Source organism: Poecile atricapillus, chromosome 13 (assembly GCF_030490865.1).
Source record: "Poecile atricapillus isolate bPoeAtr1 chromosome 13, bPoeAtr1.hap1, whole genome shotgun sequence".
Classification (NCBI taxonomy): Eukaryota; Metazoa; Chordata; class Aves; order Passeriformes; family Paridae; genus Poecile; species Poecile atricapillus.
In genome coordinates, this window is record NC_081261.1 from 11,088,204 (window position 1) to 11,110,834 (window position 22,631).

The window sequence follows — 22,631 nt, forward strand, 5'->3', positions numbered from 1 at the left end:
AGCAGCTTCAGAGGGTCCCACATGCACATCTGCAGCAGGAGCATGATGCTCCAGCACAGAGGTGCTTGCTGTTGTGCCACACTGCCACAGCCTCTTCCAGGGGTTGATTCCTCACCAGGAAAGGGATGGGAGCAGAGCCAGGTGTGCACAGATGGAGCTGGGAAGTTTCAGGAAGGCTTTGGCACCTCAAATCACAATTTTCACCTATCCTTTAGAATAGAAATATATTATTTGTAGTGTTTTAATCTGCTGCTAATAACCCATGACTATACAAAAGAGTTTTTTAAAAAGCCATGTGTCTTTTCCCAGAGAGATAACAATATGGAGATCTTATGCAAAGCTGCCACAATTGCTCAGGAGGGCCAGAGCTGCCACAGGTACCTCGAGGGCATTTACCACAACTTGCTCAGCCTAGTCTGGGGGAGCAGAGCAGGGCACAAGGTGAGGCACAGCTCTCCCTGCACTGCCCACAGCCCTCAAGCTTCGCTCTTGGTCACCACTTGTGTTTTACTCTCCCACCAGTGTTAGCAGCCCAACCCAAGCTGCAGAACCCAACCCTGCCCCAGCAAGCTTTTTAATAGCCCCTTTTTCCCGTTCCAGAAGCCATGTCCTGCAGCAGCAAACAGCACCACCTCACTGAAGAATTTCCTCAAGGAATTACACCAAGTCCTCCAAGAAGAGTACAAGAGTCAGAAGTCAAAGGACACCTCTTTTGTTCTTAAGCTATGACTCTATTTTTCAAATATTATTTATAATAATTCTTTAAATAAATGTATTTTTTGACTAAATGCGCTGGTACTGCATAGGATGTTACATGAGGCAATAGTTAAGGGAGCTCCAAGTTTATGGGAACAAGGGTGGTGTGGCTAGGAATTGCCAAACAACGTGTCCTGCTATGGAATTCAGCTCATGCTAACATGAGGAAAACATTTCTAAGCAGAAGGAAAAGCCCAAGAGAAGGCACAGGGGAGAAGCCAGGCCACAAATCAGGCATGCTGCTGAAAACTGGGAACTCCAAAGTGCATGCTCGAGCTGCAAAGGGAGAAGCCAGGTCTGGAGCTAAGCAAGCTTTCTCATTATTTACAGCCTGTATTATAACATATCTATATTTGTGGCACAGCCCTTTGTGACCCAGGAGTGAAGAGGCCAGGACTGTGCAGGGTTTGGTTCATGCATCAGCTGAGTCACAGGACTCTGGTGAGCTGCAGCTCACAGAAAAACTGGTACCTACAGGCTAAGGGACCACAGGCACTGCCAACCAACACAGCTCAAGCAGCAAAGGAAACAGAGCTGAACATTTCCAACTACTGCAGGTAAATTCACACCATCTGCACTAGTACAAGGTGTGGCTGGCTTGAGTAATACAGGATACAAAGCCAGGACAGTGTGCAAAGCCTTCTCCCCATCTGCTGCCCCCCTCTGCAATGCACACATCAGAAGAGGCAGAGCATGGGCAACACTGACCACGCAGGAGCCCAGAAGCTGCTCTTGCAGTGCCCAGGCTCAGCCCAGGACCACCCCAGGTTTAAACAGGGGGTGGGTTTAAAAGGATGGGTTTAAACAGGGGCTCAAGCAGCTCCTCAGGCACATCTCTAGAGCTGCAGCCTCAGCCCACTGGTTTTCGCTGTAGTCTTGCAAAGAATCCTCTTCTGCCCTGTCCACCTCTTCTGCAAGGTCTTGCTGCCCACTGCCCTGGGGCTTGGCAGCAGTACCCCAACATACCCCAAACTCCCTGCACAAACTCCTCCAGAATGCTGTGCTGCTCAGAGCTAAAGAGGCATCTCACCCATCCTTCCTCAACCAGCTCCTGACATAACCGAGTTAAAAATATATATGCTATGTATAATGTATATGTTATTTGGAAAACATGCACGCAGGGTGGAATTAAGAATCAAGAATTTTATTTCATGGTATGCTCCAGGGACACAATATTGATATATACATATCAATACATCATATAATGAATTAACATTAATAAAAGAAGAAATAGTCAGAAATAAACAGAGTGAAAAAACAATAAACACAAAGACAAATTATGAAAAAACTATAAAAAAACTAGCAGTTTTTCCTTCTATACAAGCCTGGCTAAGCAGAACTGTAGAGAAAGGTAAAAGCTGGACATGTGCAGACAGTGTAATCAGTGAAAGGCACTAAGGACCATTTCCCCTCCTCTTAAAGGAACAAGTTAAATATGAAATAATTCATTTAAACAACATTAAGCAAAAATCTCATTGTTAAGGTCAGTGATCTGGAATAAGGAGAATCTTCTGTTAGCAAGATGCAAAGATGAGCGCACACAGAGTATGTTATGTAATATGAGTTTTGATAAATACTAGAGAGCACATACTGACCTGCAACAAGAAAGGCTGTATTAAGCTCTTAAAAGTCCACATAAATCACATCCTTTCCCTATTAAAACACATTATGGGTCCATTAGACATTCACAGATGGGCAGGGCTGTAGAGAGGGCCCATGTGGTAAATCTACAAGCCAAACTCCCTGGCTTTACAAAAAACTTCCCAGAACTTCAACAAAACACACCACTTAACAGGTGAGCCAAATTGATAGGGCACATGGCCATGACAGTGCTCCAAGTTATTTAAAGTCCTCTTATAGAGCAAATAATTTGTCCTCCAAGCCTTTGCACAGGAGATAACTGGTTTCTCCAATCTGCCAGTTAAAGGTGTGCAATTACTTACTGTTTTCCCCTGCTTCAAGGCTCACTAAACATGCAGAGTACTAAGGTTTTCAGCAGCAGGACTGTTATGTTAATTGTAAATCATATGCCTTTAGACATTAAGTATTTTAAATACTGAAGTATTTTAAACAGACTGCCATAGCTCTCAGCAGTATCTTGAAGTGACTGATACCTGTCAGGTAAAAGGATTTTCAATGGTCTTTTTGAAAGCACGGTTTTGGTTTAAATCCCATTAAACCGGATCATTCAATAAATGTTAGCACAAGATGTAACACAAAAAGGAAGCAGAAGTCATTCCTGGTTTTGAGAACTCGTACAGGCCACAGCTATGCATCTATCTGCTTGGACTGAGAAATGAAAACTTTAAGCAGCATTTAAGCCATCTTCAGTATGGAATTTTTGATAAGAAGTATGTAATAAGAGATAATCCAACTCCATTCAAACATATTTAAAATAAGGCCAGCTCTTCACAGGCAAAACCAACTACTGCTTCAATCAAAAAAGTACCTGAAAATTTACCTGTAAATGCTAGGCTAGAAAAAACAAATGCCAGTGTTTGTATTTGTATATTGTTTGAATTTAGGTGACACTCCCCCCCAGTAGAGAGGGCAGCAGGTTCTTCCAGGTCACAATCCTGAAAAAAACAACCTATTAAAAACACCAGGAAAAAGCTTACAACTTGTTTAGAATAGCACTGAACATATCCTTCAGAGCAAAATATGTCTTTAAAGACCAGTTTTAGCTATTACAGATCCTGTCACAGACCTGTTATAGACCCCAAGGTACCTCCAGATTAACCACTGTAACAGGAAGAAAGGTCATTTAATTTCTTTAAGTACTTCACAGGCACATTCTGGTAAAAGCAGATGTGTCTACTAGCAAGTACTCAGGACACCTGAAGAGCTGTCTTGTTTTCTGTCACACTGAAGGACTCCATTTCTGTCAGTAATCACAGCTTTTAATTCTCCAGGTAACACTAAGATGAGATCACAGCTCATCTCTTCACCCTGGCACAGCTGCTGCTGAGATACCCACAGCTGATGTCAAGAGTTATGAAAGACATGCAGTCTGAAGGAGATTTTCTCTGTGACACAAAGGGAACATATTAAAGTGATATGTGTCTATTAGCAGCATAAATATTAAATAAAAAGAGCAGCCAAATAAATGGTTATTAATTATCAGAGACCAAAAATGTTTCCTCTCACCAGAGCAGAGCCAGAGATGCACACAGTACATACAGGAACACAGACAGCACAGCCATGTCAGGGGATAGTGTTCTGGGAAAATTGGGCAATTCATTTTGTTTTACTACAGGAGAGTCAAATTCATCCTCAGTGTAGGGCAGTGGCCCAGTGCCTTGTAGCTGGGGATGAGGAAATAGAATCATAGTGCTCACAGCCCCATGGCTAACACCAAGTCCTGGTGTTAGAGCAATGCTCGTTAAATCATCTCAGCTGCTCAGATTACAAAACTACCCACGTAAAAATTCCAGCCCTGAAACATAAAAAACCTCCAAAGTAACATAGCCTTAAAAGAAGGAAAAAAGCTCTTTTGCCTTAATATCCAAGGTCTCATTCTCCACAGTGCCACCAGATCACAAACAAACTGATAAAGATAAAAGAACCATTAGATACCCTTGATTTCTGCTGCACTTAAAAAGAGCATGGTCCCTTTTCAGAAATCTCAAGACTTTTGTGGTTCATGTTTCTCCTACCTTTTTTCTATTTTCTCTGTACAGCAAGACAGCAAAAGGGGTAAAGGACTGTGTATTCAACACACAACACGACTGGGTTAACAGCCACAGTGAGGAATATTAAATAAAAAGATTTGATGCTCTTAAAGGTTTGCAGCAACTACATTCAAACACAGATCAGTGCAACAGAGAACAACAGTGAAAGCTGCCAGTTATGTGCAAAGCAGGGCATAAGTCAGATTTACCAGCCCTAATTTCAGGATTTCATTAACTTTGAACTAACACATAAGCACTTAAACACACATCTAGAACCCTATTTTCTATACATTTCAACAAGGATTACCAACAAGTTTCCCTTCATAACACATTTAATACACAAAATTTCACATCCATCAATCATATATACCAGTTTAATATTATGTTAATATAACATACAATATACAGGCAACTAAGAAAAATACATTTTTAAATAAAAAATTATAGCCATGTCCAAGTGTGCCATCTCTTGAATTCCATATTCTGGCCAAACCTTATACACTCACTGATTTTTACAGGAATTCTGACCAGGTCACACTACTGCAGCAGGGAATCAATAACAGCTCCTGGCTTGGCTGAACGTTTTCTGTTTGGAGAGCAGAAAGAAAAAGGAAAAACAACACCACACACACATCATTATGCTGTCTAGGAAAGACAGGGACCAGCCACATTTCACAACAAAACTACATGACATGACTTCTCCATATGCAAAACCAACCAAACAAAAAGCACAAGAAAGCATATGCTGAAATCTCCCCCAACAGCTCTCTCTATCAGTACCAGTGTTTGCACTGGCAACGTGCCAGACTCTTAAACTAGACCACTGAATCCAGCAAAATAAAGCAAGGAGCTGGAAGAGGACAGTGCAGCAAAAGAACATCAGAAAATCCCCAGACAAGTCTTTCTGGACAAGATTTAGGGTAGTAAAGAGATCTAAACTTAGTTCTGTCATACCTGGCAACACTGAACTACACCATGCAAAAATTCTGTCCTTTGCCTTCACATTAAGCAAGTGTTTGAAGACTTGTAGTAAGTTTACATACACAAAGTTAAGCCTTCCCTTGGGTAAATCCCTCATTGCATATAAATAGCCCAGAGTTCTTCACCTTCTACCAGTCTTGGGCCTGGATCTTCCTTTTGAAGTCCTCGGCCTCTCCAGCTTCATCAGAGATTGCCTCAAGCTTTCTTCAGTGTAAGCTAAGTAAACATGGGAAAGGTCCACTTCAAAGGGCTAGAAAAACACCAGAAAACCCGTAAGACAAAATAATCAGAATAATTCTATACACTGATCAATAGTGCTTTCATGACACACTACAAAGACTCATTTCTTCAAAAGAAAAGAAAATTGGACAGTTTGGCTCTAAATAGAGTGGCAGTATCAGGGGCCTGTACAGTTCAATACATTAATTCAATAGTCACTCACATCTTTCTCTTTTTTATCCAGGACAGGCGTTTGTTTCCTCATATTGTTTCCTGTATATGCAACACATTTCTGTAAGCAGAAAAAAAGGTTTGTTAGTAAAGTCTACTGTGCACAGTAAAACTGACTACAGCTTCACCAGTTTCTTTCTGGGCTCATTATAACCCCTCAGAAACTCATACTAACATGAGCTTATACACAAGCCAGGCAGCCATTCTTACCAGCTGCCACTCTCCTATGTCTTCATTCCAGTGAACGTAGTTCTCAATCATTTCCTACAAAGGAGTCAGGACAGTGAGTGTTAGACTTGCATGCTCTAACCTCCAGGTGCACTTTCCAAAACATATATCCTAAGGTCTGGACAAGCTGCTTGATCCCTTCCAAGTTGTTCCTATCAGGACAGCCATACCCTGTGTAAAAGAAAACCCATTTATACTCTGAAGACTACAGAAGAGAAAAATATCAGTCCCAAATTGTATGTACTGGAGAGCCCTCTAAAGCATGGGGCTCCATTATGCCAACACCATCAGGACAGCAGTAAGCAAACAGTAATATGGAAAAAATGAAAACTATGAAAATAATTTCCCTTACTTTTCCCATTAAATAGTGTGCATTATATTTAAGCTCATCGTGAAGTTTCTGTATACTAAAGTTACAAAAACTGTCAAAGATTTAAAAATCCAGTCTTTTTGTTAGTATCAGACATTAGCAAGGACAACTTCAAGGTAGTGGAAAAAAAGATGATTCTGAACAGACCCACTGCATGGGCACACAGTGAATATACCAGTTAACTATGTGGTGAATGTAGTTTTCTTATTTTTATAAGCTTTTAGGAAAATATGCTGCAAGAGAACTGAGACTAGCACAGCACAACCCCTGCCCCAGGCTCAGGTGCTTTGCCTTCACCTGGTAGTCCTGAGGAATGAAGTTGTCTATGATGAGAATCTGAAGGCGAAGCTCCCTGCTCAGCTGCCGAATGTTCTCCAGCAACCCTTCAATCTCTCTCTGATGCTCTTGTTGTAGATCTGCCATCTAAAAACACACCAGACATTTGAGAGGCATCAGTCTTATCTTAAGATATGGTAGCAGCCTGAAGGGAACAGTCTTTTGTCTGTATGAGTTTTTGGAAAACAAAAGCAAACTCTAGTTATTAGTACCAGAATATCTCTGAACAATAAGCCCTCTGAAACATTTAAGCTCAGAGATGGCTGAAAACAGCATTAAGTTTTCAGTTTCATAATCCCAAAACTGGCCTTCTGCCAATCCAAGTTGCTTCACCTAAGACTAGATGAAGATCATGAGGTAAGTTGTATCTCTGGCAAGGAAAATCTCTGATCCCAAAGACCAAATGCATTTTTTATGAAACAGGAACTCCAGCTATCAGCCAAAGGACACATTGATCCAGTGACTGAGGATGAGGTAATAAGGGCACCAGTCATAAAGGACAGGCAGTTCAGAGTAGAGATGCCTTTGGGCTGCAGCAAAGCAGGACATAGGGCTGCCAGCGAGCAACTTGCATTTTATTTCAGAAATAACCAGTGGTTTTCCTTGAAGCTTTCAATATCTCGGTCTCACACATAACCCCCCTTCTCAGCCTGGCCTGGAGAAAAACTCTACAAAACATACTGTTCTAAACTCCAGACTTAGTATTTTTGAATTATGTGAGCCAAATGGGCAGCACAGAAAGACCTTTCTAAGCATATGGCATATTTTCCAGCATTGAAAAGCTGATGGCTTACCCTTCCCAGCTCTAGTGCCTCCCAAGATCACTGGCTGAGGATTTTAGATACTAACCTCTGACTTTGCAGCCATAAGCATGGTCCAAACTTTCTTCAGTTTTTTGGTTTTTCCCTGTGCTTCCTCCTGGAGGTTGGTGTACTTCTCCTCAATGTCCAAGCGTTCTTGCTGTGGACATTTAGAACAGACACGCACACATTAACAAGAAACTCTGCACAAGAGGAAAAACTACTTGAACAAAGAAAGCATTTGCCAAGAGCACAGAGCCCTGGCTGAGCCAGGCTGGCTCAGACCTGCAGGGGTTGCACAGCCAATGAGTGATCTGTGGAGGGGTGGCTTCTGCAGTGCTTCCAGAGCAGAGCCACACCTGGGTAACATAACCTGGTACATCCTGCCACTGCTGTTTGCAGACTGCCACAGCAGATAACCCCACCTCCTTCTCCTCGAGCTCCTTGCGAAGCTGCTCCGCTCTCTTCCTTCGTTCTTCCAATTCCATGTTTGATTCTTCTAGAAGCTTCTCTTGCTCTTCTGCTTTTGCCAGCAAGTCCACTCCTCCCACAATCACCTTTTTCTCCAATGCAGACAGTTTCTCCAACAGAGACTGGTGCTCTTGCCTAGACAGACAGGTACGTGTGAGACTTCCTATCCTACTGTGCTCAGCAGGCATCAGGTCCAGCTTGGTTTAGCCCAGACAGCACTCACAGAGCTGGAAAAACTTGTCTTGCTGCTGAGGGTTTAAGTGGGAGTGAGGCAGTGCAAGTGAAAGTAGAGAGTTCCCCAAGCTCCAGCTCCCACCACTTTCTCTCAAGTAAAACCAGGTCAGCAGAGAAGTGCCTCCCACTGAAAGTCACCTCTGTGAGGGGCTGCAAGCACCCAGTGACATCACCAGGCTACTCAAGGCACCCTTTGCCCAAAAGGGCCCTGCCAGCACAGCAATGCCCAGAGGCAACTGGTGAAATAGAGGGGAGTGAACAGAGATCAAGGCAGAGCAGCTGAAGTGCAAACCAGGAATGCTGGCTGCTTCTGGAGCAGTCTATTTGCACAGGGTAATGCAATCTTGCCAGCTTTTTGGCTTCAGAATAGAGCACCTCTACACACAAAGTGACATGCTTGTGACTGTGCTTCAGGAAACCTGGCCTGTTACAGAACAGTGCTGCTGCTTCTCACAGGTCTTGGGAAATTAATTTATGTTTCTAGGCTATGTTGCACAACTAAGTAAAGTTAAGAAAAGAAGTGGCAAAAGGATAAAGATTAGTCTTTCCCATATACTTTAAGCTCTCAAAGCAGAATAAGCTCCTCTTTTACTTTGACAATAGCAAGGGATGATGTCCACTTTGTAAAAAGTCTGACAGGCATCTTACCATGAATCTCCAGATATTTGTATGATTAAGCAAGGAACAACCCACACGACCACACAAACTGCTCAAAGCATTGTACTCACTGAGCTTTGAGCAAGTCTTTTTCTCTCTTCTCCAGTTCAGCTCTGGCTTTATTTCTTTCTTCTTCTTCCATATCAAGCTTAGTTTCAAGAGCTTTTCTCTCCTCTTCAATCTTTGCTTGCATCTCTACCATCTTATCAGGGGAAACTTTCTTTTTGCCTTTGAAAGACAGGGGGAAAACAAATTAGTTCACTGAAAAGTAAAACAACTTCTGTATCACAACATTTTTTCCAAATTCAGATCCAATACTTGCATTTAACAAAAATTGTATTAGGTATCAGCTTCAAAATGGGCGAAATTCAGTCCTTCAAATCCCATTTTAACATTGGCCAGTTGTCAGCAGCTCCTACAGAGCTGTGTAACTATCACTGGAATCTAATATAGAATATAAAACATACAAAGAACACCTGAAGAAGGAACACTGCTTGAAGAGAAGCCGAACCTGGAAACTCTGATGTTCTAACAATGCAGATCAGGCCAGAGGAAGGAAAACACAAGACTGTCTTGACCTACAGCTACAAGAGCTCCGTCACTGAGAGTTACATACTCAAATTTCAAACTAGCATCTCTACCGTTCCCCTCATTCACTGCCCTCCTTACAGGCTTACCTGTTCCAAAGTAAGCATGTAGATATTTTTAGGAACACACTACTAAGAAAATAGAGAAATTCAGAACAGCCCTATGAAAACCAGGCAACTAAAGAAACTTCTTGATGATATTTGGTCTATGTAACAGGGACTGCCCACAGATTCAAAAGTACCATGGTTAGCTCTGACTTAATCAGCTGTGTCTTGACAACAGAACTACCACAGCAACACACCAGGTCCATGTCTTGGAGGGCTACAAAGGGAGTGGCCAGAGCAACTCACTGTGAACCTACTGACATCAAGATTTGATCCCAAACACTCCAAATTTGAAACAAAGTGTGAGGCTGCTGCTCTTGAAAGCCACTCTGCAAGTCTTGAGCCAACTTTCATTGCAACCCCAGGAGTGCCCAAGGCAGGCAAACATAGAGATCCTGGAGGGTTATGTGGAATGGGAATGCATTTCCTCAAATCCACAAGTCCTAAATATCTATTTATTCACAAGTGAATCCATCATTTTCTTATTTTGCTTTTCCAGACATAAAAAACACGACCTTGTAGAATCCAGCTATACTTGAAACTAACAGGAGCCACTGACTGCCACCTGACTGTTTTCCATAGTGAAATAATGCCCATGGTCAGAACATGCTCAAGGAAGCAGTTCAGTAAAGGGCTTCTCCTCCTCCAGCCTTCAAGACACTCAGCTTCATTTATATACATATACATGTATTTTATTTATAATCAGATATGTGTTATACACATATACACTTCAGCAAAGTGTATTGTGTAACAATATGTGTAACATATGTTACTGCATATGTAAACACACATGCACATATTTTTACATCTGCATATGTATTTTTTCACGTGCACAAGAGCTTTAATTAATTTTGTTGCAAGGCAAGGACTTCACCACTACAGCAAGCAACATCTTCATTGCCATCTGCTAAACTTCAGAATCAGATAAGAAGCATTTCTTTTTGGCCTTGTGGTGCAAAAATCTCTCACTAATTAGTCTCTGAGTAAGAAGCTTTCTGGAAGTGCTATACAGAGCTCATTGTATGAGATAAGCCAGATATTAGAACACAGCCCTATATATTCTTTAGGAGTATTCTTTAGTTTAGGAGAAAAAGGTAAAGTAAAGCAAGTTGTAAGATCCTTTCACAAGCTTTGCAATTGTAAGGAGGTGAAAATCAATTACACCAACCTGCTTGATCTTGCATTAAGAGGAAGTAGAAAGCAAATCGCAGAGAGGCAGCAAACACATAAAAAGAGGAGAGAAAATGTTATTGCTTTGATAATTTTGGACAAAGATCATCAGCACCAAAACAAACATCAATTTTTTATATTCATGTTTCTAGGGTAGAAGAACATGAGATAATCATAACTAAAAACCCCTCTATTAGAGCAAACACTAATGCATCATGTTATGCTAAAGCAGAGAATGTGCCTGTACTTCAGAGTGCTTTGCAAATCCAGGATAATCTTCAGTTCACTTTTGCATTCTTCTGCCCATTCAATGCAATGCTGGATCTAACCACAACATTAGGAGCCAGCTGCAAGGATCATGATGTAATAAAGGAGGGTGGATTTCTCCTTCAATTAACAAACTTAATGTCCCCCACACTCAACAGAGCCAATTCTGTTATATTACCTATAAAATATTAGCATCCAGAACACATTTTCTAAGTTTTAACCAAGATTTCCAAACTAATTCTTTGCAAGATACAAGATGGTTGCACACAGGGAGTCTCAACACAAGATTTCTCCATTTAATTACACAGGGGATTAGTAGGTTAATTTGCAGTAACTGGTGCTTCCATAGAGGTATAGAGCCACTTTTGGTTATTCAAGCAAGTGCAACAAAAAAGGCAGGACAGGAAAGGGATAATGAAAGACACCACATGCAGAAGGGTCACACTAGAGGACAGTTAATATCCCAAACCACAAAAAACTACACTTATCCCAACTGCCAAAAGCCCAGCACAACTTCTTGAACAGAACGGTCTCCAAACCTGCAGGAGATGGACTCATCCACCTGCTGACACACCAGCAGTTTGCTATTAACTGTCCTCATCCAAATAAAACACTCAGGTTCCAAGCATGCTTTAAAGAAGCAGGATTGGAGCAATCAAATTCCCAGGCTACAGTCATATGACCCACCAAAGGTCTCCCCTGGGCTGTGCTCCTTCTAACCCTGCTACCACCCTTCTCTGAGCTGAGGCTTTCCACTAACATCACTAGTGTAAAAGTGAGTAAACTATACAGCAACTTTCCAGGGTCTCTCCACACAGGGAGAATAGTGTAGTGCTTCTGTACAGGATAAAACACCACCACGTGAAGTCCTCACAAACTGAGTCCCAAGATGCGATTTGTTTCCTCAGTCCTCACTGATTGCAGGATTTTTACAGGCACAGTGACCTCTCTGACCAGAAACTGCCCAGACTTTCCTCATACTATATCAAAATCTGGAACTCTTGTTCCTCTGAACTAAGTCCCACATAGATCAAGAATTTAGTATCATGGGGCACTTAAACCACAACCACCAAGGACATTTTTTAAAGTATCTGCAAAAATAAAGCAAATCAACAAAGCATTGCCACATTTTCTTTGCTAGTATAAGCCTCGTGCTGTTTGACTGTTCTCCAAAACTAATTTTGAGAAGGCAGAATATAGATATATTCTATAATATAGAATACATATCTAGCTGTCATTTTATGAACTCATATTGCAGCAACTCCCATTAAAAAGTTAGCTCAGTTTTTGACCCTGTATCTTAAAAGGTGCATTTAACACAAGCTGTAAACTCGATTTTTTTAACCTATTACTTCTCAATTACTTTTAAATCTTGCTCAAGCAGCCTACTGCATTGTTTCCTATTCTCTCACGTATCTGGCTAACAATGTGAATACTGAATAACTGTTTCAAACATGGAAGCAGCAAAGGAAAGGCATGCTTTAGCAGAGTTACAGCTTGAGGTTTATCTTTCCAACAGACAAAGCAGGGAAGAGTGCAACATTGCAAAATGGAGTGTGCAGATTATGGAAAGGCCAAAGCTTAAAGGACTTAAGAGCTCCCACTCACTAGTGAAGGACTTATCCAGAGGTTTCTCTATGACAGAGCATGTGGAGTCTGAACTACTGCTGCTGCTACTGCCTGGAAAACAGGAATGCGTCCCACAGAAAAACCCAGAGAGGAAGAAACATGCAGATGGGAAGTTAGTTCTAAATGAAAGAAACCCAGAAGAGCCTGCAACCCTAGTTCAAAAAAGCACAAGTTCCCATTAGGAAGCACTTGCTAGGATCCCTCCCAGTTTCAGCATGCAAAGCCACCATTTCCCAGCACAAACTGCATGCTCAGAAAGACATTTCAGTTAAAACCCATCTTAACCAGACTACAGCTTAAAACCATATGCCAAGGCAGCTTCCATTTCAAGCGACAACAGCAGAAAACACCAGATCATAGTGGAGAAGGCTGTGGATCTCTGCCATAGCAGAGGAGTGACCACGAATCCTTTTCAGTCTTACGCACATGGCAATGTGCGCTTCTCAGTCTGGAAGGCAGGAACAGCTTACGCAACAACAGTCAGTGTGTACTCCTGTGAAGCAGCTCCCTTAGGGAACTTAACTAGAGTAGCTTGTTTGGGAGTTGAATTAGTCAGTTATTCACCCTCTATTCCTTCCAAGCAGCACTTTGAGGGTGGTTTCCCCTTGGGAGGAGATTTGGGCAGGACATTTGGAGACAGTGGTCAAACTTTCCACTTCTAGAAATAACCAAAAGGTGAAAAATGAACTTGTTACAACTATCACCAAAGGCACAGCAAAAATAATTTATGACTACTTGGACAGACACCAAAATGAAGAGAGTACACCTAAAAACAGGAATGCTTTAACAGGAATTTTTTTCAACGGATGTGGGTGCTTCAGGACAGGAAGGCAGTTTGAATGTCAAAATAAGTTTACTAGAGAAGCTGGAAGTTGGGATGTAGGGCTTGATTTCTCTGCTATCCACGAGGAATTACCAGCAGGGCTCTAGGAGAACAGCAAGCTCCCAAGAAGCCACAGCATCCCATAGTACACACTGACCTGCAGTTCCAGGTTCAGCAACGTTCCCTGAAGTTTAGATGATACACAGCAGTTTAACACTGATGTGGGACAAAGGAAACTTCACCATGGTATTTTCAGACTGCTCCCAAAAAAAGTATGTGCAGCTCCCAGTAAGCTTTTCAGCTAGCACAAAGACACCCAAAAGTCAAGTTTTCCATTTATCAATATAAAATAGGACACCAGAAAAGTCATGAAGATCCATAAGACAGATGAATCCTTTGCCTAAACCACAGCCAAAATTCCCCTCCAATCATACCCATGGCTATAAAAACCACACTTGCCTACAAATGATCTTTGGTGTTTTCTTCCTCCCACCTCTGTGAGCAGGGGAAGTTCCACACCACCAGTCACAAGCCATACGCAGCCACCTTGCGGCACCCAGGGAGCCATCACAAAGGATGATGTCATGACAAGCACAGCTACCCAAGTGGAAGCAGGTACTACATAGGTTTGGAGCTGTCCATCTACAGAGACAGCACCAAAGGGCTTTGTTTCTAGAAGAGGCATGATAATTGCAGCGGCATAGGGCAGTTCTACAACTCCTCTTGTCCCTGCCTGGCTCTGACTATACTCCCTAGACCAGCTTGTGGGTAAGAGGAGACTGCTGGCACTGACAGGAATCTCTACTGCCTTACCCCGCCGTTTCTTCCGCTTCTCTTCTCCAATCTCCCCATCTTCATCCTCCTCTTCAGAATCGCTGGTTTCAGAACCAGAGATCTCTTCCCCTAGAAGAGAAGGGTGTGCTTTTATCAAAAGCGTTCCTTCACCTCATATAAGCTTGTTACTCTGACTGCAGCATTTGTCCAAACAGAAGTGCGTGACATCAGCTTATGAGTACTTGCAGAAGTCCTTAACTGTTGAACGAGCAGACAGCCTGCCATGGCTCAGGAAACTTAAGGACAATCAAGATAAGCAACTGAATGCTGTGATGTCAGTGTATATGCATTAAGGCTGCTTTTTATGCAAAATAGAGTATATTTGCACAGCTGAAGCTACGAAGTTTTCTTAGCAGGATTCTACCACACCTTCTCTTTCATCTCACACTTCTATCTCAGATGCAATTAAAAAAAAGAAGTATTACTGACCATTTCCTGCTTCTCCTGAATGGGGCAGACAACAAACAGCAAGTCATGCTGGAGTTACCGCTACAGCTCTTTTGTGCTGTATCTCTGGAGAGATATGTTGTGACATCTGGTCACTGTTAAGCAAGCATCCCTCTAGCAGGGTCACTCCATGTTGATAGACTAATAAGAGACACAAGACTAGAATGCTACATGGCTTAAAGCTTCTTGTTGCTTTACAGTTCCAGTTCCACAAATTTGGTTTGATTTTCCTCCTGATAAACACATTCCTCCTCCCCAGTCAGAGAAGTGACCTGTTGTTACAGTTCAGTTTAATTCCTTATACCATGTCAGTTGAGTCCAGAGCCTCCGTGCTTGCTAGGGAAACCTGGGCACACTGATCTCAGCCCAGAGGGCACCATTCACCCTAGTGTCAAGTGCCACCTAGTGGGAAAGCCGGGCCCCCATGAGCAGCCTTAGACACCTCTTCTGCCATCCAGCAGGGCAAACAAAACCGGAACACTGACCTGCACCAGCGGCCAACCTTATGTGATACATATTCAAGTAGAAAAGAATGTTCCCATTCAAACAGAACAAGCATTGTGCAGATAGGAACAGAATGGGGAAGGAGAGTCTCACCTTCTTCCAGTTTTCTCTTAAGCTCTTCAATTTCTTTCTGGAACTGGCGGAGCATAGCATCCTTGGGATCCTCATTAATCCTGGCCTTGTTCTTTATGTTCTTGGCTCTGTTTGCATACCTGAGAGTGCTGATGGTCTCATCATAGTTGTAGTCTGCTGGTCCGATGTTTGCACACTGTGACACATTGGAGGACAACGTCAGAGCTAATCACAAAGCACTACAGGAACCCAACCCCAGCTCTGACAGTCTCATACTGCTACTCTTTCTCAAGCTTTCCTGCTGCTTGTACACTGAAACCACTTTTAACTACCCAAGCACAGGTTCTGTTTGATCTCACAAACTTATGTGCATGTGTACATACGCAGTACATATGTGTGCTGTGTTTAGAACCTCATTTATACAGAGGCAAAGAGATAGAAAGAGACACACACAGAAGCTGCAAACAGCTTAGGATTAGTGAGGTAAATGCCAGGCTGTTCAAGTCACTCTGCTACTCCTGCAAAAATGCAGCCCAATAGCTGGCACTGGAAAGGGAATCCCTTAGCTTACCATCATGGTTTTGGAGTTGCCCCCCAGGGAGTCCTGAAGCAGCCGTGTGAGTTTGGAGTTACGGTAGGGTACGTGGGTGCTCTTGCCATCCACCAGTGCAGAGATAACATTGCCCAGTGTGGAGAGAGAGAGGTTGATCTTAGTGGCTTCCTTCAGTCTCTGCCCTGTGGCTCCAGTTTTTGTCTGTCTTTCAGAACCCTGCAAAGAGAACATGAAGCAGGAGTTAAAACAGATCCTCTAACACATCTCCCTCCAGACAGAATCAGCTACATGTGAATTCTTGCTAGCAGCCATGTCACTAACCACTTCATCCATTATTAGAGAACCTGGCTGAGTATCTCAGACATTGTTAAAGAGACAAACCAAACAGGGCTTAAACAGAAGCTTTTGGTGCCAGCAACTTCTGGATTGCTTAAAGCAATGCAGCTGGGAAAATGCAGATTTTCATCCCCATGAACAAAAACATTATGGGAAGTCAAGTCAGCAGTTAAAAGGCACCCCAGCTGGAGCTGCCAACTACCAAGCTACAGCCCTTGTTATCAGCAGAACAAGAGCAAACAGCAACACTGCAATTATTTTAAAGAGTTTCATAGAGCATCCTATACACACATCATGTAAATAAGTTAAAATGCATTTTAAATAAGTTGAATATCTTCAGTATCACTTTTTCTGCATTTTCTCCAAGAAAGGTACCTCAGTGTAAATCTTGAGCTAAAGCCATGTTTTACCAGCACAACTACATTGGTTCAAAATGTGACACTCAGGGAAGGAACCTGCAAGTGATGAACAACATGGTCACAACCCTCTGGAAAAACCTCAACAACCCAAACCATGTGTCTTGCCCAAGACCTGGCTGGTACTACTTACAGCAAGGTCAACGAGGTGCAGCTTGCCCATGCGCACATGCATGTTCCCATCAACCCCCTTCTCACTGCACTCAATGGTGATAGTGAAGATGGCGTGAGAGCGAGAGCTGTGCTCGTTCATGTTTGTGGCACCAACAGAACCTTTAAGTAGAGAAAAAAGCAGTGATGTCCTCAGAAATAAACACATCTTCCTCTAACTCTTCCTCTCAGAGGAGACTCATCCCCACCTCTTTACCCAACCCTATATTGCAGAAGATGGCAGAAGATGCTCAGACTCAGCAGCAAAGTCTATTCTTGGGCACTGAAGTTGCAGTACACTTTCAGCCTGGACTAGTAGAAGGTCCTGCAGCCTGCTATAGCTCTAAGCCAACCACAAATTCCCAAGGCCAGCAACTGTCCTGGTCTGTTTAAGGATCAGTAGCTTAAGGTGTTCACAGCAGACCCCTGAAAACAGTTGCATTTTGGGAAATAAGAACACAGCAATCCATGCCAAGGGCAGCAGGAGTCAGAACTTTAAGTCATTAAATAATCTGAGCTTAACGAAGAAGTCCTCCAGAACACAAACTACCTCCCACTTGCAGCACAGGGCTGATGTTCATCCTGATCAGAACTGAAGCGGAAAAAAGACCAAGAGACACACAAGCAGTTCTGACAGCACTGCATCCTCCCTTTGCTGATCCCCACTGGCACTGGCTGACGTGGGAACACAGACTTCTTTACCTGCCCCTGCACAAAAGGGGCTTGGGAGGAGATATCCTTTTTGTTCTGTTCAGCCAAACACTGTTCCCAGCAACAGGACTAGGATCTCCTACTGTGGTCTGGCAACCAGACCTCAACTCTGAGCTATAATCCTGCCCACAGCAAGGCTACGTACGGTTCTTGTGGCCCAGGGTCATGATTCTGTCCATATCATCTGCATTGTTTACAACATAAGCTGAAAGGTCTTTGATATAAACTCCCACATCAGGTCTCTCTTTCACCTAAGAGAGAAATAGTTCAAACTGAGCATCCCTAGGAGATCCCCAGCAGCAATTCTAGTGATACTCTAACAGTATAGTGGTTTGCTCATCCATTTTCTGGCTTGCACATAAAACATTCCACTTGGAATCTGAGCAGATAAGGAATAAAGACTCATGAATGACAATATGCTACTGTTTTCCTTTCAGGAAAATACATGATTGTAAATCCCAGTCTCCAATTCCCAGGACTGCTGAGGGGCCTTTGGGGTAGAACTGCAGGTACAAAACTGCTTCAGGTGGAACAGCCAGTTTGTGCAACTGACCAAGTGGAAGAGATTCAAAGAAGCCAGCAGTGACATCCAGCTATTGCATTGCAAAGGAAAGAGGACTGCTGAGGAGCCAAACTTCCCACTTCCCCTCAAGTGCTTCTCTGATCTTTAAAACAGAATATTGCTCTGATTCAAACCAAACACCACATTCAGAAGAGGAGGCTCACCTCTAATCTCTGTGTTTGGTCCTTTCCCAGTAGGTCCCGCACTTCCTCATTGTAAATTTCCAGATAAGAGACACGAACTAAAAACCTGCAGATGAACAGCTGGGTAGTTCACTTAGCAAAACATTTGCTGAAGTCCCACAAACACAGTCACAGATTGCAAGGAAAACAGTGAAATACCAACACAGTCCTGCTGTCCCTCAAGAACTGCCTAAGTGGAAGCCTTTCATCTTGGGAGAAATACCATTTCTGCTGTCACTGTCAAGGTCAGGCTCCTGCTATACATGGACTTACATAAAAAAAAAAAAAAAAAAAACCACCAAAAAAAACCAAACCAAAAAAGCTGTCAAGGGAAGGCATTTACCTTGTATCCCCCTCTGCTTTGGCAATGTGACCAAATATATGGGCAAAGGAATTTGGAATGATGCCTCTGAGCTCAGGAACTGCTCGGACCCCTTCCATGGTGAAGGTTTTGCCTGTTCCAGTCTGCCCATATGCAAAAATAGTACCTGAAGAATAAGATAAAAGAACAAACTCTAAGAAGGTGAGTCTTCTCTAAACTCTAACTGCAGTTTTACTTCATCCCTTCTTAGCCTGATAGCACCAAACACCTCTATTTTTATGGAGTTAAAATTTTCCACCCACTCCAGTAGCTACTGAAGTATAAGGCTGGAGCAACAGAAATGCTGGGCAAACACAGCAAACAGGACATATCTGCTGCTTAATCCAGCCTGCAAAATGTCTAATAAAAAGTCAGCTGGTTTTAAAAGTGCAGAGTAACTAAAGCATGGACTGCTAGTACACTTCAGTTCCACTTACAAGCAGTGCAGGCAAGCCCAGTTAATAACATGGCCAATTAGGAACACATGAGTATACACCAACAGCAAACCCAACTACTCCTAATTATTAGACCACAGCAGAAATGGTGTGAGGCTTCAACAACAGATCCACAGCAAAACCCCAGCTCTAAACCTGCAGATACACCTACAATTTGGACTAAAGAATCAGCCTGTACAGGAAGGCATCCAGGAACATTACTTAAATTCCAGACTCTGGAACTCCAAAAATACCCCAGTTCTTATATTTAGCCTAGCATTGCTGAAAACTCAAGTTTTTGTTATCAAGCCACTGACATTACAGATTGGAAAAACTGAACAGAATATTTCAGCTGGAAGGGACCTACAAAGATCATCTAATCCAACTGCCCAAGCAATTCAGTGGTGACTGAAAATTAACGAATGTTGTTAAGAGCATTGTCCAAATGCCTCTTAAAATTCCAATTTGGGGCATCAATCACCTCTCTAGAAAGCCTGTTCCAGTGTCTCAGTAAAGAAATGCTTCCTAGTGTCCAGCCTAAATCTCCCCAGGCACAGCCTTAAATCATTCATTTTCAAACCATTAATTTTAATCAGCTGAAACCAGTGTCTGTTAGCACAAGAAATTATCAGGCATTTTACAAACCTTGGAAAACTTTGTAAACTGTTGTTGTTTGTGGCATATTGTTATGGAAAGCAGTAATCAGCTTTTCTCTATATATTACATTTCCATGCATAACACACACAAATCATGGCCATGCTCTTCCCAGCTACAAGAAGCAACAGACTATCTGTGGGGAAGGGCAGATGTGTTTAAGTAGTCATCTCAGTTGAAAATAGTCAAGTTCAGAGGAAAAAATGCAGCAGCTCTGTGCAGAAGTCTGGTATGCATACCTAGTGACAGCCTGGTGTGGCAGCTCCTGGGTACTGAAACCGTACAGTGAGGAGCCGCTGAGAATTCTCATAACAACATAAGTGCATATCTCTTGCAAAATGAAGATAAAGGATAAAAACATGCAGCTAACTGACCTCAGTGGAGTCTTCTTCATCTCCCACTGTTAATGACAGTAGTGAGTACAATCACAGCACTCAGAACAGCAAGTACCTTCAGGCTATTTTCAGTTAGAGGCTACAACAGAAATTATCTGGGGATACAGGCCTCAGAAGGTGAAACTCGCTAAAACAAGATCAGCAGGAACTATAACAAAGCAAAGAATAGGAGACAGGATGGGATCCTTCCCTTACAAGGGACTTACCATTGTATCCCTCTAAGACAGAATCTATAATAGGTCTTGCTGTTAAATTATAGACATCCAGCTGTTTACTCTCCGGTCCGAACACTGTGTCAAATGTGAACGTCTTAGGAGGCTCATTGGATGAGTCTGTTTTATGAACAGTTATAGTTCCCCTCATCTCATCCACATTCACTGACATTTTGTAGCCCGTAGCTTTCTCACGGTCATTGAGAGGCCGGCAGCGAACAACCACCTTGACATTGTCGCAGCTTTCCGGCTTGTCCAGCTTCTCAGGCTTGTTAATCTATAATTATTTAAAAAAAAAATACACAGGCTGTAACATACAAGCACAGAAAGTTTTGGAGTGCAAAAAACCAAATTCCACCCCCTGCCATAGGCAGAAACACCTTCCACTAGACCAGGTTACTACAGCCTGGCCTTAAACACCAGGGACCAGACAACTACAGCTGCTCTGGCCAACCTATGCCACGGTCTCACCACCCTCACAGGGAAGAAATTCTTCCTAATATCCAATCTAGCCCTGCTGTCTCCCACTATACAACTACTGTGTGTTTAAGCACAAACACTGTTGAATCAGCTTGGGCAGCTACATCTCCACAGGACTAAACTTGGGGACTTAAAACCAGGACTGGCTTATAACTAAAGCTGAGAATAACACACTCATTTAGGCAATGGGATCTGTTTCTGTTTGCCAACACAGAAACTGAATGAGTAAACCTTGAGCATTTCACATTCAACATCATCTAAGAATTTTTTCAAGAAACAATTTCACCTTGCAGTCTGCAGCAAGTTTGCTGGAATTCGGTGCAGTTATGACATTCTTTTTACAGTAACACTGACTAGACACTCTCAAAACTCACAGAACACACAACCAGATACCAGGGAGTGCTGGCTGAAGGGAATTCATTTTAATTACACCCCTCAGTATACATGCTTAAGTTTAATTCTTTAGAAAACCTGAATGTTGTATTATAAAACTTCACATTCATTCTCTTTCATGTAGTTACCAAAACAAATCTTGAAGCACGGCTAATGAATATAGTTAAGCCTGAGACACTCCCCTGGGCTAGAGGTGCTGCAGCTAAGCGTTTAACTACTCCTAGAGCAGCTATATTGGATGTCATTCCGAAACAAACCCCGTTTCCAAGCGCTTCTCGCTCCAGCTGCCACCTACCCCGATTCCTCTCAGGCCTCAGCATTGGCTTTTGCCATCCTGCTGAACGCAAATAGCGGCTCAACCCCACCTGGTGGGGGAGGGACGGCACACAAGGCGCCAGCCAAAATCGGGAGCAGGATTCGGGTGTCTCCACGAACCACTCGAGATATGGGACGAGACCCTCCGGGGCGGCCGGACCTCCATCCCCCGCTTCTCCGGGGCCTCGGGCCGCAGCCCCTCCTCACCCCCGCCCCGTTCGGCCTGACAGGCACCGCTCGCCCTGCAGCTCCTGCGCGCACATGGGGACGGAAGCGACAGGATTTGCGAACCTCGGGCGCGGCGGGCAGAGGTGTGCAGTGACCGGATGGCCCCGGCGGCCCCACCCCGCGTCCCCCCCGGGTCTCACCGGCATGGCGCTAGCGATGGCGGCGACAGCAGCCCGGGCCAGGCGGCGGCACCGAGGAACAATAACAGCTCTGCGCCTGCGCCCGCCCCACCCCACGGCCAACCCCCGCGCACTGCGGCCGCCGCGCAGCCAATGGCGGGCGGGGGAAGGCGGGGCCGAAAGGAGCCCAGCCAATGGCGCCGGCGGGGAGGCGGGGCGGGCGGGGCGCCCCGTCACCACGGGAACGGAGGGGCGGGCGGGGCGTCCCGGACACAGCCCTCAGGGGCTCTGAGGGGTTCACAGGGCTCCTGGCGGGGCGACAGAGCGCTGAGGGATCTCCAGTGCGTTTGACAGGGCTCTGAGGGATCTGCAGTGGGTTTGACAGGGCTCTGGGGGATCTGCAGTGGGTTTGACAGGGCTCTGAGGGATCTCCACTGGGTTTGACAGGGCTCTGGGGGATCTGCAGTGGGTTTGACAGGGCTCTGAGGGATCTCCAGTGGGTTTGACAGGGCTCTGAGGGATCTGCAGTGGGTTTGACAGGGCTCTGGGGGATCTCCAGTGGGTTTGACAGGGCTCTGAGGGATCTGCAGTGGGTTTGACAGGGCTCTGAGGGATCTCCAGTGGGTTTGACAGGGCTCTGAGGGATCTGCAGTGGGTTTGACAGGGCTCTGAGGGATCTCCAGTGGGTTTGACAGTGCTCTGAGGGATCTCCAGAGGGTTTGACAGGGCTCCAGAGAC

At 43.8% G+C, this 22,631-nt stretch overlaps 1 protein-coding gene across 4 annotated transcripts; it reads right to left on the reverse strand.

The window, feature by feature from the left end:
- Positions 1–1,879: 1,879 nt before the first annotated feature.
- KIF3A (kinesin family member 3A) lies at positions 1,880–21,991 on the reverse strand. Of its 4 annotated transcripts, XM_058848558.1 has the most exons (19): positions 21,915–21,991; positions 20,353–20,635; positions 18,646–18,790; positions 18,285–18,369; positions 17,704–17,809; positions 16,831–16,970; positions 15,964–16,161; positions 15,414–15,588; positions 14,349–14,438; positions 12,692–12,763; positions 10,815–10,823; positions 9,026–9,182; positions 8,018–8,198; positions 7,642–7,752; positions 6,754–6,879; positions 6,069–6,122; positions 5,851–5,919; positions 5,534–5,658; positions 1,880–5,013 (listed from the first exon to the last, which is right to left on the reverse strand). In XM_058848558.1, exons 1-19 carry the CDS (start codon positions 21,918–21,920, stop codon positions 4,965–4,967), a joined length of 2,181 nt encoding a protein of 726 aa, XP_058704541.1. In that variant the 5' UTR covers positions 21,921–21,991; the 3' UTR covers positions 1,880–4,964. The 4 variants fall into 4 exon arrangements, with proteins under 4 accessions (XP_058704541.1, XP_058704537.1, XP_058704538.1 ...); XM_058848554.1 differs by lacking the exons at positions 10,815–10,823; positions 12,692–12,763; XM_058848555.1 differs by lacking the exons at positions 10,815–10,823; positions 12,692–12,763; positions 21,915–21,991 and adding an exon at positions 21,527–21,645.
- Between the last annotated feature and the right edge of the window lie 640 nt (positions 21,992–22,631).

Excerpts from the sequence above, each read along its gene's own strand:
- KIF3A (XM_058848558.1), bottom strand. Across the intron at positions 16,162-16,830 it reads TGCACCTCGTTGACCTTGCT|GGTTCTGAAAGACAGACAAA; the intron begins GTAAGTAGTACC and ends TTCTCTTTGCAG. Across the intron at positions 12,764-14,348 it reads GAAGCGGAAGAAACGGCGGG|GCAGTAGCAGCAGCAGTAGT; the intron begins GTAAGGCAGTAG and ends CCTGTTTTCCAG.